The sequence below is a fragment of the Hyla sarda genome, chromosome 10 (assembly GCF_029499605.1).
Source record: "Hyla sarda isolate aHylSar1 chromosome 10, aHylSar1.hap1, whole genome shotgun sequence".
Taxonomy (NCBI): domain Eukaryota; kingdom Metazoa; phylum Chordata; class Amphibia; order Anura; family Hylidae; genus Hyla; species Hyla sarda.
This window is the reverse complement of record NC_079198.1, coordinates 11,197,695-11,214,327: the sequence shown is the minus strand read 5'-3', so window position 1 is coordinate 11,214,327 and position 16,633 is coordinate 11,197,695. Positions and strand designations below refer to the sequence as shown.

The 16,633-nt window shown below is 48.6% G+C and overlaps 1 protein-coding gene across 1 annotated transcript in view; it reads left to right on the top strand.

The window, feature by feature from the left end:
- Window positions 1-4,739: 4,739 nt before the first annotated feature.
- LOC130293717 (sialic acid-binding Ig-like lectin 13) overlaps window positions 4,740-16,633 on the top strand; it is a 39,793-nt gene continuing 27,899 nt past the window's right edge. Inside the window, exons 1-3 of the mRNA XM_056542743.1 lie at window positions 4,740-4,795; window positions 6,084-6,200; window positions 7,437-7,799. Of these exons, the coding sequence (XP_056398718.1) occupies window positions 6,134-6,200; window positions 7,437-7,799 (430 nt within the window). The 5' untranslated portion in view covers window positions 4,740-4,795; window positions 6,084-6,133. The remainder of the gene's footprint in view (window positions 4,796-6,083; window positions 6,201-7,436; window positions 7,800-16,633) is intronic.

Genomic DNA, 16,633 nt, shown 5'->3' with positions numbered 1-16,633 from the left:
AGGCAATAAAGCTACCGCAGAACTAGCCCTACACCATTTTTACTCACTTGACATATCAGCAGAGTCTCCTTATATAGAATAGGGAAATAGCAGAAAGCAGAAGTGGATGAACGATAAGGTTTTTGAATTTCAGGACTAAAGAACATGTGGGGGCATTTATCATTCTGTTTCGAGCCTCAGGCTATTTTTTGTGCCTTTTCAATATACACCTTTTTTTTTTTTTTTAGGAGCGTACAGGCCAGATGTTAGTTAGTCTAGGGTTCGTCTTGTACACTGGTAATGAATTTATCAACTGCGACTGCGGCAAAAAAAGTTGCAAAACCCACCATTAAGATGCAACTCTCCACCAGCCCAGACCTAGCGTAGCTTTTTTGGTGTATGTGAAGAGTGAAATTTCAGAAAATGTGTATCCTCCACAAAGTTTCTCAAATGCCCTGTGACCATTTAATACATTTTTCGGAGTCATGCAAAAAACGTGCAAAAAAAAAAAAAGAAGAAAAAAGAACTGAAAAATGAACTAAATTGCACACATCTTAGTAAATGCGCAGTGAAGAGTCGGCGAGTATAATGCTGGATGATAGGAGATGTATGGGGAGGAATTTATCAGTGTGTCTGCTGTGTAGATACCTTTTTTTTTTTTAGTTGTGGTGAATTTGATGTATTTACACCAAATCTATCAACCAGGAGAACTATGTATGGTATAAATTTAGAGTAATCAAGAAAATGGACCTCACTACACCAAATCCTCAGTCTGCCTGGTCTGTTACCTTATCTTCTGTGTCGCCCACTAAGGGCTTTTGTTGGAGATAAATGTTGTTTTTTTTCAAAGGCATGAAGTGAAGGTCCTGGGCCCTAATGTATAATCAGTACAATCCCCTCCCCCACACCTAAAAGCATGCTGAGAGTTGTAGTTTTACAAGAGATGGTGTCACCCTGGTTATAAACACTGGAGTATGTTGACATTGTGAGTCTCCAGACTATGTGTGCTCAGTGTACAGAGCCCTGCTTGTCCTCAGTGTACAGAGCTCTGCTTGTCCTCAGTGTACAGAACCCTGCTTGTCCTCAGTGTACAGAGCCCTGCTTGTCCTCAGTGTACAGAGTCCTGCTTGTCTTCAGTGTACAGAGCCCTGCTTGTCCTCAGTGTACAGAGCCCTGCTTGTCCTCAGTGTACAGAGCCCTGCTTGTCTTCAGTGTACAGAGCCCTGCTTGTCCTCAGTGTACAGAGCCCTGCTTGTCCTCAGTGTACAGAGCCCCGCTTGTCTTCAGTGTACAGAGCCCTGCTTGTCCTCAGTGTACAGAGCCCTGCTTGTCCTCAGTGTACAGAGCCCTGCTTGTCTTCAGTGTACAGAGCCCTGCTTGTCCTCAGTGTACAGAGCCCCGCTTGTCTTCAGTGTACAGAGCCCTGCTTGTCCTCAGTGTACAGAGCCCCGCTTGTCTTCAGTGTACAGAGCCCTGCTTGTCCTCAGTGTACAGAGCCCTGCTTGTCCTCAGTGTACAGAGCCCTGCTTGTCCTCAGTGTACAGAGCCCTGCTTGTCCTCTGTGTACAGAGCTCTGCTTGTCCTCAGTGTACAGAACCCTGCTTGTCCTCAGTGTACAGAGCCCTGCTTGTCCTCAGTGTACAGAGCCCTGCTTGTCTTCAGTGTACAGAGCCCTGCTTGTCCTCAGTGTACAGAGCCCTACTTGTCCTCAGTGTACAGAGCCCTGCTTGTCTTCAGTGTACAGAGCCCTGCTTGTCCTCAGTGTACAGAGCCCTGCTTGTCCTCAGTGTACAGAGCCCCGCTTGTCTTCAGTGTACAGAGCCCTGCTTGTCCTCAGTGTACAGAGCCCTGCTTGTCCTCAGTGTACAGAGCCCTGCTTGTCTTCAGTGTACAGAGCCCTGCTTGTCCTCAGTGTACAGAGCCCTGCTTGTCTTCAGTGTACAGAGCCCTGCTTGTCCTCGGTGTACAGAGCCCCGCTTGTCTTCAGTGTACAGAGCCCTGCTTGTCCTCAGTGTACAGAGCCCTGCTTGTCCTCAGTGTACAGAGCCCTGCTTGTCCTCAGTGTACAGAGCCCTGCTTGTCCTCAGTGTACAGAGCCCTGCTTGTCCTCAGTGTACAGAGCCCTGCTTGTCCTCAGTGTACAGAGCTCTGCTTGTCCTCAGTGTACAGAGCCCCGCTTATCCTCAGTGTAAAGAGCCCCGCTTGTCCTCAGTGTACAGAATCCTGCTTGTCCTCAGTGTAAAGAGCCCCGCTTGTCCTAAGTTGAAAGAGCCCCGCTTGTCCTCAGTGTACAGAGCCCCGCTTGTCCTCAGTGTACAGAGCCCTGCTTGTCTCCAGTGTACAGAGCCCTGCTTGTCCTCAGTGTACAGAGCCCTGCTTGTCCTCGGTGTACAGAGCCCTGCTCGTCCTCGGTGTACAGAGCCCTGCTTGTCCTCTGAGTAAAGAGCCCTGCTTGTCCTTGGTGTACAGAGCCCTGCTTGTCCTCCGTGTACAGAGCCCTGCTTGTCCTCCGTGTACAGAGCCCTGCTTGTCCTCGGTCTACAGAACCCTGCTTGTCCTCGGTGTACAGAGCCCTGCTCATTCTCGGTATGCAGAGCCCTATTCGTCCTCGGTGTACAGAGCCCCGCTTGTTCTGAGTGTACAGAGCCCTGCTTTTCCTCGGTGTACAGAGCCCTGCTCGTCCTCGGTTTACAGAGCCCTGCTTGTCCTCTGCGTAAAGAGCCCTGCTTGTCCTTGGTGTACAGAGCCCTGCTTGTCCTCGGTGTACAGAGCCCTGCTTGTCCTCCGTGTACAGAGCCCTGCTTGTCCTCGGTCTACAGAACCCTGCTTGTCCTTGGTGTACAGAGCCCTGCTTGTCCTCGGTGTACAGAACCCTGCTTGTCCTCGGTGTACAGAGCCCTGCTCGTCCTCGGTGTACAGTGCCCTGCTCGTCCTCGGTGTACAGAGCCCTGCTCATCCTCCGTTTACAGAGCCCTGCTCATCCTCCGTGTACAGAGCCCTGCTCAGCATCCGTGTACAGAGCCCTGCTCGTCCTCAGTGTATAGAACCCTGCTCCTCCTCGGTGTACAGAGCCCTGCTTGTCCTAGGTGTACAGAGCCCTGCTTGTCCTCTGTGTACAGAGCCCTGCTTGTCCTCAGTGGGCAGAGCCCTGCTTGTCCTCCATGTACAGAGCCCTGCTCAGCATCCGTGTACAGAGCCCTGCTCGTCCTCAGTGTACAGAACCCTGCTCGTCCTCGGTGTACAGAGCCCTGCTTGTCCTATGTGTACAGAGCCCTGCTTGTCCTCTGTGTACAGAGCCCTGCTTGTCCTCAGTGGGCAGAGCCCTGCTTGTCCTCAGTGTACAGAGCCCTGCTTATCCTCAGTGTACAGAGCCCTGCTCGTCCTCAGTGTACAGAATCCTGCTCATCCACGGTGTACAGAGCCCTGCTTGTCCCCAGTGTACAGAGCCCTGCCTGTCCTCAGAGTACAGAGCCCTGCTTGTCCTCGGTGTACAGAGCCCTGCTTGTCCTCTGTGTACAGAGCCCTGCTTGTCCTCAGTGTACAGAGCCCTGCTTGTCCTCAGTGTACAGAACCCCGCTTGTCCTCAGTGTACAGAGCCCTGCTTGTCCTCAGTGTACAGAGCCCTGCTTGTCCTCAGTGTACAGAACCCCGCTTGTCCTCAGTGTACAGAGCCCCGCTTGTCCTCAGTGTATAGAGCTCCGCTTGTCCTCAGTGTACAGAGCCCTGCTTGTCCTCAGTGTACAGAGCCCTACTTGTCCTCGGTGTACAGAGCCCTGCTATTCCTCAGTGTACAGAGCCCTGCTTGTCTTCAGTGTACAGAGCCCTGCTTGTCCTCAGTGTACAGAGCCCCGCTTGTCCTCAGTGTACAGAGCCCTGCTTGTCCTCAGTGTACAGAGCCCCGCTTGTCCTCAGTGTACAGAGCCCTGCTTGTCCTCAGTGTATAGAGCCCTGCTTGTCCTCAGTGTACAGAGCCCTGCTTGACTTTAGTGCACAGAACCCTATAAAAATAAATTCATAAATACTCCACCCACAGGGCCCTTGTGGGTGAAGGATTAATTCACAAAATACAATAATGACAGGCCAGCAACTAAAGTAAATGCATAAGATGTCTAAAATAAATAAATAATAATGATAATAATAATAATAATATATGTATATATATCTATATATATATATATATATATATATATATATATTTAGGAATAAGATGTTTTTGGCCAGGTAACCCCTTTAATGAGAGGTACAATGAAAAGACCTAATTTGCCTGCTAGGTGTCTATAAGGGACAGTATAAAAAAATACCATATCTACAACCCCCAACCCAATCAGGAGGGAGTGCTTCCTTAGATAAATCAGTAATGGTAACAAATCGTACACATGCAGCAGAGCTGAGTTTATTCATCTGAGATATAACAATATATGAAATGTAACATATAACAATATTATGATATTTTATCTGCACTGGAGCTATCGCAGTGCCACAAAGAAATCAGTAAATGACAAATTCAGCTCTGCTACATCTGTTCTTTGGTTATGGAAGAATATTGGCGCCGCATAAGGTCTAGGCTTGGATCACTAACAGATAAGTAGAATATGACGGACGGAATGTTATGCAAAATAATGTTTTATATTTAATAAAACAAAATACAAAGATAAGAAAAGAGGAACGAAGAAGTCGGGGGGGGGGGGGGGGGGATTACAATAATTGGTGAAAATAAGAGGAAGCAGAGTGAGAACCTTCAGTGCAGAGGGAAAACAGCACAGAGGGGCCGCAGTGGGCACATGGTATATACTTCGAGTGTTTTATAGTTTACAAGGTGAGTGCAGACTATTCATAACCTGTTTATATGGACTATAGAACGATCTACATGTTATAGATAATCTAATACAGGACACCAGTCCAGGGTATTATATAACTACTATTACCTGTGTATATGGACTATAGAAGGATATACATGTTATAGGTAATCTAATACAGGGCACCAGTCCAGGGTATTATATAACTACTATTACCTGTATATATGGACTATAGAAGGTTCTACATGTTATAGATAATCTAATACAGGACACCAGTCCAGGATATTATATAACTACTATTACCTGTATATATGGACTATAGAAGGTTCTACATGTTATAGATAATCTAATACAGGACATCATCATTCCATGCTTTTTTTTTTTATTCCAACAATAAAATCGTCTATAAAGTGCAAATTTATAATACAATTTTCTTTAAAAATCCAATAAAATGACCTTTAAAATGTCCCTTAAAAAGATTAGTAAGCAATGGAGTTACCAAAGTACCCATCTCGGTCCCTTTTTGCTGGTTGTAGGTGTCCTAATTGTATACTGAAAAGCTTTTTAGAATAAATCCCAGGTTCTCCAGAAGAAAGGTTTTCTACTCATACTGTGATTTTAGTTTCTTGTTTTAGGGTACATTCACACATACTGGATCTGCTACAGACTTGAAATAGCTGATCCACAATTGCAGATTTTTTATTGTGAAATCTGCAGCAGATAAAAAAACATATCCCCTACCCCAAGGATACGGGCCCCCCACGATCACCCATACTGCTCTCCTCCTCAATGGGTCGTGTTGATCACCGAGTGAAGCGACAGCTGATACGCCCCTTCAATAAAGCTCTATAGGAGAGCTGGGCACCGTACGTTAGATCTGACACTTATATCCTATCCTTAGGATAGGGAGGAAGTTTTTGTATCCCGTAGTACCTCTTTAAGGAACTAATCATTTAGTATTTTAATGATTGGTCCAGTGGTCACGAACTGCGCCCCCCCACCCCCCAGATGTTGCAAAACTTCAACTTCCAGCATGCCCGGACAGCCAACGGCTGTATTTTAAAACTTGTCCTCGTCATCTATTGGGTAGTACGCAGATTTGTTATTTATTCGTGGGTGTTTCCCTGCTGGTATTGTATCCAAATGTGAATTTCTGTGTTTTGTTGTTTTCTTCTCCACACTTGTGAAGTGTCTCTGCTGAGTCAACTTTCTTGTGAACTGATGTAGATCTAAAATAAAGGTTGAAGAAGTCAGACAAGAATGATCTTTTTGCCTGCTGGTGTGTAAACTTAAGTTTCTCTTCCATAGAATACACGATCCATTCGTGATCTCTACCCAGAATTCATCTCAGTGTCAGGATGCGGCACATAAAGCCCAGCAGCCTGGGGGTCAGTCTTGTGGTTTTCATTCCTCTCTTATGGAAAGGTAAGTACACCATTTAGATGACATATGTAAGATCTGCTGTAACACATTTAAAGAGGTACTCCACAGCCGTCACGCCCCCTCCTATAGACTTGCATTGAGGGGGCGTGACACCATGAGGTGGCAGGGCTGGGAGCTCGTGATGTCATAGCCCCGCCCTCTCATGATGTCACACCCCACCCCCTCATTGCAAGTCTATGGGAGGGAGGGTGACATCATGAGGGGGACGTGGTTATGACGTCACAAGCTCCCGGGCATTGGCTCCTGCATTCAGAACAGTTTGTTTCAAACGCTGAGCAGCAAAGTACCCCTTTAAGGGTCAGATCGGCTCCTTTTATTTTTAATGGTTTGGAGGCAAATGGCTACTGCCGGGTCATTCAATAGTGCTTGCACAATTTTTTCTCCGCTAAACTCCTGTCGTTCTGGCCGCCGGAATCCAACGGCAGTGTGAACGAGGCCTTACACTCATAAACTCCCTGCCAGACAGAACCATCGATCATAACTTCCTGGACCTCTATGAGAATGATTTGGATGGAGAACATAAAGGTGACTGTCCTGCCCATAAATGTCCCATCTAAATTATATATAAAACACTTTTAACCTCATTAAGGGTTTGGTTGTTATTAAATAGGAAATCCTGTACATATATTACACCAGACATAAAAGAGAGGGGATCTCCCTATCAGAGCTAAAATCTCTTTCCTATTATACACTTGTTTTGTCTATGAAGAAAAGAGGGCCTGGTGCTTTAAATAGAATCTATCAGCTGTAATTCAGGTTCCAAACGTCTGACACTGTTAGATGCTGATAGGACGAGGCGACACATGGCACCTTTCTTCTGTCTGTGTCTTCATAACATAGAAAATCACTTTTATTCTCTCAAGCTAAATGTCAAAGAGGAGTTCCCAGCTCCTGAAGTGCTGAAACGCCTCCTCCCTCTCTCTCCTGTCCCTGCTTGATTGACATTCAGCTGGAAGCTGAGCCCTGTTTCCAAATCTCATTTCTGTGCTGGGCATGCAAATTGCGCCCAGGTGTGAAAGCGAAAACAGGGCTTGGCTTCAAGCTGACTATATACCGCTATCTATATGTGTGTTTTGCTTAGTGTGAATGGCTTGAGTTTCACTGAATTATGAAATAAATAAGAGAAGAAAATAAATAAATAATATCAGCCAGTATCTACATGGATTATTTTCTATGTAATACCTGATATATAATAACACTATTCTTATCCTTCTACAGGTAGTACATGTCTTCCAGATTATTCTATACAAGTGTCTCGTAGGGTCAGTGTCCAGGAGGGTCTCTGTGTCACCATTCCTTGTAACTTCACGGCTGATGGGAGAAAAACATTCACTAATTCCTTTGGATACTGGAAACAGATGCCGGTCAGTTCAGAGTATATTGTGGCCACTAATGATAAATCCAGTGAGGTGAAGAAAACAAACTTCAATCTGACGGGAAATCCGGATACTGGAGACTGCACCCTGACCATAACTGGTGCCAGGAAAGAAGATGAGGGGGATTATTACTTTAGATTTGATGAAAATAAAAACAGTAACGTGAAATATAATTATCAACCACCAACCACTATTACAGTATCTGGTAAGTGTGAGTGAGTGTGCAGGATCCTAACAATGATATCACTGGGATCTATATCTCTATATGTGACTGCGCTAAACACTTCATGACATATTAATAGAAGTTACAAGAAGACTCAGAAGTGATCTGCAGGGGGGGGCAGATTTCCCAGAATGGTATTGTTACGCCGAGCGCTCCGGGTCCCCGCTCCTCCCCGGAGCGCTCGCTACACTTCCCTCACTGCAGCGCCCCGGTCGGTTCCACGGACCCGGGGCGCTGCGTTACCACCTCCGGCCGGGATGCGATTCGCGATGCGGGTAGCGCCCGCTCGCGATGCGCACCCCGGCTCCCGTACCTTACTCGCTCCCCGTCAGTTCTGTCCCGGCGCGCGCGGCCCCGCTCCCTAGGGCGCGCGCGCGCCGGGTCTTTGCGATTTAAAGGGCCACTGCACCGCTGATTGGTGCAGTGGTTCCAATTAGTGTTTACACCTGTGCACTTCCCTATATCACCTCACTTCCCCTTCACTCCCTCGCCGGATCTTGTTGCCCTAGTGCCAGTGAAAGCGTTCCTTGTGTGTTCCTTGCCTGTGATTCCAGACCTTCTGCCGTTGCCCCTGACTACGATCCTTGCTGCCTGCCCCGACCTTCTGCTACGTCCGACCTTGCTTCTGTCTACTCCCTTGTACCGCGCCTATCTTCAGCAGCCAGAGAGGTTGAGCCGTTGCTAGGGGATACGACCTGGTCACTACCGCCGCAGCAAGACCATCCCGCTTTGCGGCGGGCTCTGGTGAAAACCAGTAGTGACTTAGAACCGATCCTCTAGCACGGTCCACGCCAATCCCTCTCTGGCACAGAGGATCCACTACCTGCCAGCCGGCATCGTGACAGTAGATCCGGCCATGGATCCCGCTGAAGTTCCTCTGCCAGTTGTCGCTGACCTCACCACGGTGGTCGCCCAGCAGTCACAACAGATTGCGCAACAAGGCCAACAGCTGTCTCAACTGACTGTTATGCTACAACAGTTACTACCACAGCTCCAGCAATCATCTCCTCCGCCAGCTCCTGTACCTCCTCCGCAGCGAGTGGCCGCTTCTGGAATACGACTATCCTTGCCGGATAAATTTGATGGGGACTCTAAGTTTTGCCGTGGCTTTCTTTCCCAATGTTCATTACACTTGGAGATGATGTCGGACCAGTTCCCCACTGAAAGGTCTAAGGTGGCTTTCGTAGTCAGCCTGCTGTCTGGAAAAGCCCTGGCTTGGGCCACACCGCTCTGGGACCGCAATGACCCCGTCACTGCCTCTGTACACTCCTTCTTCTCGGAAATTCGAAGTGTCTTTGAGGAACCTGCCCGAGCCTCTTCTGCTGAGACTGCCCTGTTGAACCTGGTCCAGGGTAATTCTTCCGTTGGCGAGTATGCCGTACAGTTCCGTACCCTTGCTTCAGAATTATCCTGGAATAATGAGGCACTCTGCGCGACCTTTAAAAAAGGCCTATCCAGCAACATTAAAGATGTTCTGGCCGCACGAGAAATCCCTGCTAACCTACATGAACTCATCCATCTTGCCACTCGCATTGACATGCGTTTTTCCGAACGGCGTCAGGAGCTCCGCCAGGATATGGACTCTGTTCGCACGAGGCGTTTCTTCTCCCCGGCTCCTCTCTCCTCTGGTCCCCTGCAATCTGTTCCTGTGCCTCCCGCCGTGGAGGCTATGCAGGTCGACCGGTCTCGCCTGACACCCCAAGAGAGGACACGACGCCGCATGGAGAATCTCTGCCTGTACTGTGCTAGTACCGAACACTTCCTGAAGGATTGTCCTATCCGTCCTCCCCGCCTGGAAAGACGTCCGCTGACTCCGCACAAAGGTGAGACAGTCCTTGATGTCTACTCTGCTTCTCCACGTCTTACTGTGCCTGTGCGGATGTCTGCCTCTGCCTTCTCCTTCTCTGCTGTGGCCTTCTTGGACTCTGGATCTGCAGGAAATTTCATCTTAGCCTCTCTCGTCAACAGGTTCAACATCCCGGTGACCAGTCTCGCCAGACCCCTCTACATCAATTGTGTAAACAATGAAAGATTGGACTGTACTATACGTTTCCGCACGGAGCCCCTTCTAATGTGCATCGGATCTCATCACGAGAGGATTGAACTGTTGGTCCTCCCCAATTGCACTTCTGAAATCCTTCTTGGACTTCCCTGGCTTCAACTCCATTCCCCAATCCTGGATTGGTCCACTGGGGAGATCAAGAGTTGGGGGCCCTCTTGTTCCAAGGACTGCTTAAAACCGGTTCCCAGTAAACCTTGCCGTGTCCCTGTGCTTCCTCATGTAACCGGTCTCCCTAAGGCCTATATGGACTTTGCGGACGTTTTTTGCAAAAAACAAGCTGAGACTCTACCTCCTCACAGGCCTTATGATTGTCCCATTGACCTCCTCCCGGGCACTACTCCACCCCGGGGCAGAATCTATCCTCTGTCCGTCCCAGAGACTCTTGCCATGTCTGAATACGTCCAAGAAAATTTAAAAAAGGGCTTTATCCGTAAATCCTCCTCTCCTGCCGGAGCCGGATTTTTCTTTGTGTCCAAAAAAGATGGCTCTCTACGTCCTTGCATTGACTACCGCGGTCTTAATAAAATCACGGTTAAGAACCGCTACCCCCTACCCCTCATCTCTGAACTCTTTGATCGTCTCCAAGGTGCCCATATTTTTACCAAACTGGACTTAAGAGGTGCTTATAATCTCATCCGCATCAGAGAGGGGGATGAATGGAAAACGGCATTTAACACCAGAGATGGACACTTTGAGTATCTGGTCATGCCCTTTGGTCTATGCAACGCCCCTGCCGTCTTCCAAGACTTTGTTAATGAAATTTTTCGTGATCTACTATACTCCTGTGTTGTTGTATATCTGGACGATATCCTGATTTTTTCTGCCAATCTTGAAGAACACCGCCAGCATGTCCGTATGGTTCTTCAGAGACTTCGTGATAATCAACTCTATGCCAAAATAGAGAAATGTCTGTTTGAATGCCAATCTCTTCCTTTTCTAGGATACTTGGTCTCTGGCCAGGGACTACAAATGGACCCAGATAAACTCTCTGCCGTCTTAGATTGGCCACGCCCCTCCGGACTCCGTGCCATCCAACGTTTTTTGGGGTTCGCCAATTATTACAGGCAATTTATTCCACATTTTTCTACCATTGTGGCTCCTATTGTGGCTTTAACAAAAAAAAATGCCGATCCCAAGTCTTGGCCTCCTCAAGCGGAAGACGCCTTTAAACGACTCAAGTCTGCCTTTTCTTCGGCTCCCGTGCTCTCCAGACCTGACCCATCTAAACCCTTCCTATTGGAGGTTGATGCCTCCTCAGTGGGAGCTGGAGCTGTCCTTCTACAAAAAAACTCTTCCGGGCATGCTGTTACTTGTGGTTTTTTTTCCAGGACCTTCTCTCCGGCGGAGAGGAACTACTCCATCGGGGATCGAGAGCTTCTAGCCATTAAATTAGCACTTGAGGAATGGAGGCATCTGCTGGAGGGATCAAGATTTCCAGTTATTATTTACACCGATCACAAGAACCTCTCCTACCTCCAGTCTGCCCAACGGCTGAATCCTCGTCAGGCCAGGTGGTCTCTGTTCTTTGCCCGATTTAATTTTGAAATTCACTTTCGGCCTGCTGATAAAAACATTAGGGCCGATGCTCTCTCTCGTTCCTCAGATGCCTCTGAAATTGAACTCTCTCCTCAACACATCATTCCTCCTGACTGCCTGATTTCCACTTCTCCAGCCTCCATCAGGCAAACTCCTCCAGGAAAGACCTTTGTTTCTCCACGCCAACGCCTTGGGATCCTCAAATGGGGTCACTCCTCCCATCTCGCAGGTCATGCGGGCATCAAGAAATCTGTGCAACTCATCTCTCGCTTCTATTGGTGGCCGACTCTAGAGACTGATGTGGTGGACTTTGTGCGAGCCTGCACTATCTGTGCCCGGGATAAGACTCCTCGCCAGAAGCCCGCTGGTTTTCTTCATCCTCTACCTGTCCCCGAACAACCTTGGTCTCTGATTGGTATGGATTTTATTACTGACTTACCCCCATCCCATGGCAACACTGTTATTTGGGTGGTCGTTGATCGATTCTCCAAAATGGCACATTTCATCCCTCTTCCTGGTCTTCCTTCAGCGCCTCAGTTGGCTAAACAATTTTTTGTACACATTTTTCGTCTTCACGGGTTGCCTACACAGATCGTCTCGGATAGAGGCGTCCAATTTGTGTCTAAATTCTGGAGGGCTCTCTGTAAACAACTCAAGATTAAATTAAATTTTTCTTCTGCATACCATCCTCAATCCAATGGACAAGTAGAGAGAATTAACCAGATCTTGGGTGACTATTTACGACATTTTGTTTCCTCCCGCCAGGATGACTGGGCAGATCTTCTACCTTGGGCCGAATTCTCGTATAATTTCAGAATCTCTGAATCTTCCTCCAAATCTCCGTTTTTCGTGGTGTACGGCCGTCACCCTCTTCCCCCCCTCCCTACCCCCTTGCCCTCTGGTCTGCCCGCTGTGGATGAAATTTCTCGTGATCTTTCCACCATATGGAAAGAGACCCAAAATTCTCTCTTACAGGCTTCTTCTCGCATGAAGAGATTCGCAGATAAGAAAAGAAGAGCTCCTCCCATTTTTTCCCCTGGAGACAAGGTATGGCTCTCCGCTAAATATGTCCGTTTCCGTGTCCCGAGCTATAAGTTGGGACCACGCTATCTTGGTCCTTTTAAAGTTTTGTGTCAAATTAATCCTGTCTCTTACAAACTTCTTCTTCCTCCTTCTCTTCGTATCCCTAATGCCTTTCACGTCTCTCTTCTTAAACCTCTCATCCTCAACCGTTTTTCTCCTAAATCTGTTCCTCCCACTCCTGTTTCCGGCTCCTCGGACATCTTCTCTGTCAAAGAGATTTTGGCCTCTAAAAAGGTCAGGGGAAGAACTTTTTTTTTAGTGGATTGGGAGGGTTGTGGTCCAGAAGAGAGGTCCTGGGAACCTGAGGACAATATCCTGGACAAAAGTCTGATCCTCAGGTTCTCAGGCCCCAAGAAGAGGGGGAGACCCAAGGGGGGGGGTACTGTTACGCCGAGCGCTCCGGGTCCCCGCTCCTCCCCGGAGCGCTCGCTACACTTCCCTCACTGCAGCGCCCCGGTCGGTTCCACGGACCCGGGGCGCTGCGTTACCACCTCCGGCCGGGATGCGATTCGCGATGCGGGTAGCGCCCGCTCGCGATGCGCACCCCGGCTCCCGTACCTTACTCGCTCCCCGTCAGTTCTGTCCCGGCGCGCGCGGCCCCGCTCCCTAGGGCGCGCGCGCGCCGGGTCTTTGCGATTTAAAGGGCCACTGCACCGCTGATTGGTGCAGTGGTTCCAATTAGTGTTTACACCTGTGCACTTCCCTATATCACCTCACTTCCCCTTCACTCCCTCGCCGGATCTTGTTGCCCTAGTGCCAGTGAAAGCGTTCCTTGTGTGTTCCTTGCCTGTGATTCCAGACCTTCTGCCGTTGCCCCTGACTACGATCCTTGCTGCCTGCCCCGACCTTCTGCTACGTCCGACCTTGCTTCTGTCTACTCCCTTGTACCGCGCCTATCTTCAGCAGCCAGAGAGGTTGAGCCGTTGCTAGGGGATACGACCTGGTCACTACCGCCGCAGCAAGACCATCCCGCTTTGCGGCGGGCTCTGGTGAAAACCAGTAGTGACTTAGAACCGATCCTCTAGCACGGTCCACGCCAATCCCTCTCTGGCACAGAGGATCCACTACCTGCCAGCCGGCATCGTGACAGGTATTTATAGGGTGTGTGCTTCTATTTACAGCCAATCCTGACCCTATAAGCATCAATGAAAAACAAACAAACAAACAAAAAAAAACTAAATCTATAGATCTATATGTCTCAACATAAGCATAAAAGCACTAGACAAAAATGAACATGTACTTATTAATTATATATTATAAAAAAAAATAAAAGTCGTGTAAAAAAGCTAATTCCAAGGGGTTAGATATCCCATTAAAATACAACTATATTATACTGGGACATTTATGCCCCAATCTGTCCTGACAACCAAGTTTCATTATAGAGACAGGAGAATAAGGCTGGGTGGGCTGCGCCTGGCTCCTCCATATTCATAATCCCCCTCCCTGCTCGCTCGGCCCGTTACTGTACTGCACATGCGCCGCTTCCTGGATACACCTGGGTAGACCCGGAAGCAGCGTTCGGCTCAGCTTCATTCCCATGGCCATCTTGGACCTGTAAGGAGCCTCCGCGTATCCTCAGTGTCCTGTTATCTCCCGGCGAAGATGACGTCACAGTGCCCGGAGCAGGGTTCGTAGCTCCGCCCATGCCCCAAGCAACTAGTTTGCATATTGCTGAGTTGCCCATAGCAACCAATCAGATTGCTTCTTTCATTTTGCAGAGGCCTTTTCAAAAATGAAAGAAGCGATCTGATTGGTTGCTCTGGGCAACTCAGCAATATTCCCTCTGAAGAGGTTTTGATAAATCTTCCCATATAAGCGCTCAGGGAAAGCAGCTGATGTCGGCAGTTGCGGAGTTCCAGACAGTGCGCGACGCTCAGATCTATGCCTGCACATGACTTTGTTCATCACCCGTGTGGTGGGGTTTTGAGGGGAGGGAGGTGCGGAGAGGAGGGAATGTTTTTCTTAGGGGATAAGATGTCTGTCCCCAGCGGCAGGACCCCCGCGATCTCCCTGCTACACTTGGCGTTCGTTTAGAGTGTCAGGTGCAGCGCCAGTCATTCGGCACGGAGCAAAGTTCGCTCCGTGCACCAGATGTCTGGGGTGGCGCAGCTGAGATCAGGGGCGTCCCCAGTGGCAGGACTGCCGCAATCAGACATCTCATCCCCTATTCTTTGGGCGGAGTACCCCTTTAAAATGCTATCTGTTGTTTCATGTAGAAAATGATTTAAAAAAAAAGACCTTTCCCGAGGGTGCAAAATTATGGTGTGATCCTAGCCTAACCTTGAAGTGTCAGCTTGAATACATGGGTGTAAAAAAAAAACATACGGCTAGATAGGGCTAGTAATCAGGATTCCTGGCACACATTCTTCTTTTCTTTTAATCTCTATTGTCCTTTCCAAAATATAAGCCTTTTTGTTATTATGTAAATGAGGCCAAAGTGTCCAGGGGGCATTTCCCTGCCTAACAAAAGACCATGTAAGTCCAACCCATGTCTCCTTTATCACCGCCCCATGTCTGCCGCAATCTGCCTACCCTGTTTCACCAATGGACTGGACTTACCTGGGCTGGGAACCACCCCCTGGACACATGAGCTGCATTTGCATTATAGTAAAGAGTTACCGTATTTTTTGCCATATAAGACGCTCTGGCATATAAGACGCACCCAATTTTAAAGGAGGAAAAAATAGAAAAAAAGAGTCTGAACCAAATACAATGTAAAGTATAGGACAGTGATCTTCATCCTGCGGACCTCCAGATGTGGCAAAACTACAACTCCCAGCATGCCCGGACAGCCGTTGGCTGTCCGGGCATGCCGGGAGTTGTAGTTTTGCAACATCTGGAGGTCTGCAGGTTGAAGACCACTGGTATAGGGGGTAATACTCATGTATCCCCTCCGCTCTGGACCCGTCACCGCTGCCCTGGATGTCGCCCTCCATCGCTGTCGCCGCATCCCCGGGGTGTCCCCGTCACTCCGGAACGTCTCTGCTGCCCGGGATCCTCGCTCTCTGTCGCCGCCATCACGTCGCTACGCACGCCGCTCCTATTGGATGATGGGACGGCGTGCGTGATGACGACGAAGAAGAGCGCCGGCCATGAAGGGGATCCAGGCACGGAGCAGTCATTCCCCGATCGGACACTGAGGAGGCAGATAAGGTCCCTCCCGGTGTCCTGTAAGCTGTTCGGGATGCCGCGGCGGTCCCGAACAGCCCGACTGAGCAGCCGGGTTAGTTTCACTCTCGCTTCAGACGTTACGGTCAGCTTTGGTCACCGTGTCTGAAGGGTTAATACAGGGCATCATCGCGATCGGTGATGTCCTGTATTAGCCGTGGGTCCCGGCCATTGATGGCCGCAGGGACCGACGCGATAGGACAGGGTTTTAATGTGTATTTGCCGTATAAGACGCACCAAATTCCCCCCCCCCCCCCCTCCCAAACTGGGGAAGAAAAAGTGCATCTTATACGGCGAAAAATACGGTATATTCTATTGCTGAAAATAACTATGGAAATAAAAAAAGGTATGCCCAAACTTTTGATAAGATGCCCTACGTAGCCATTAGCTTATTTACACCTCTGTTTTCTTATTGACAGGTCCGCTTTGAATAACTTAATTTATATAGCATGGAAGAAAGGGGAGGAAGGCATCATGAAATTCTATACATATGTTCAGGGCCGGGGCCCAAGAGTGAAATGCTGCCCCCCCCCCCCCCCCCCCAAGAAAAAAGCATTAGGTAGGCAGCAGTTCCCACAACTAAGATAGGCAGCATAGTTTCCCCACATTAAATAGGCACAGGGGTGGACTGACAACACTCAGGCCCCCGGACTGAAAAAAGTAAGGGGCCCCTGCGATGCTCTGCTGCTGGTCACACTTCTGCCCCTATTCTACCCAAATCCCTTCACAAGCCCTACACACAAAATAAACTAAATTCTATATATAAGAAACACTTTAAGGTAGCTAAATTAATTTTCCATGACCAATAATACCAGTATATAAGGAGTAAATATATACCACCACACAATAACTGGATAATACCGCCATACTATACTAAATACAACCACTATACACAGACCGGTATACTATACAGGATCTGTATACTATATAAGTGATTATATACAGGACCATATGGCGTTAGATACCA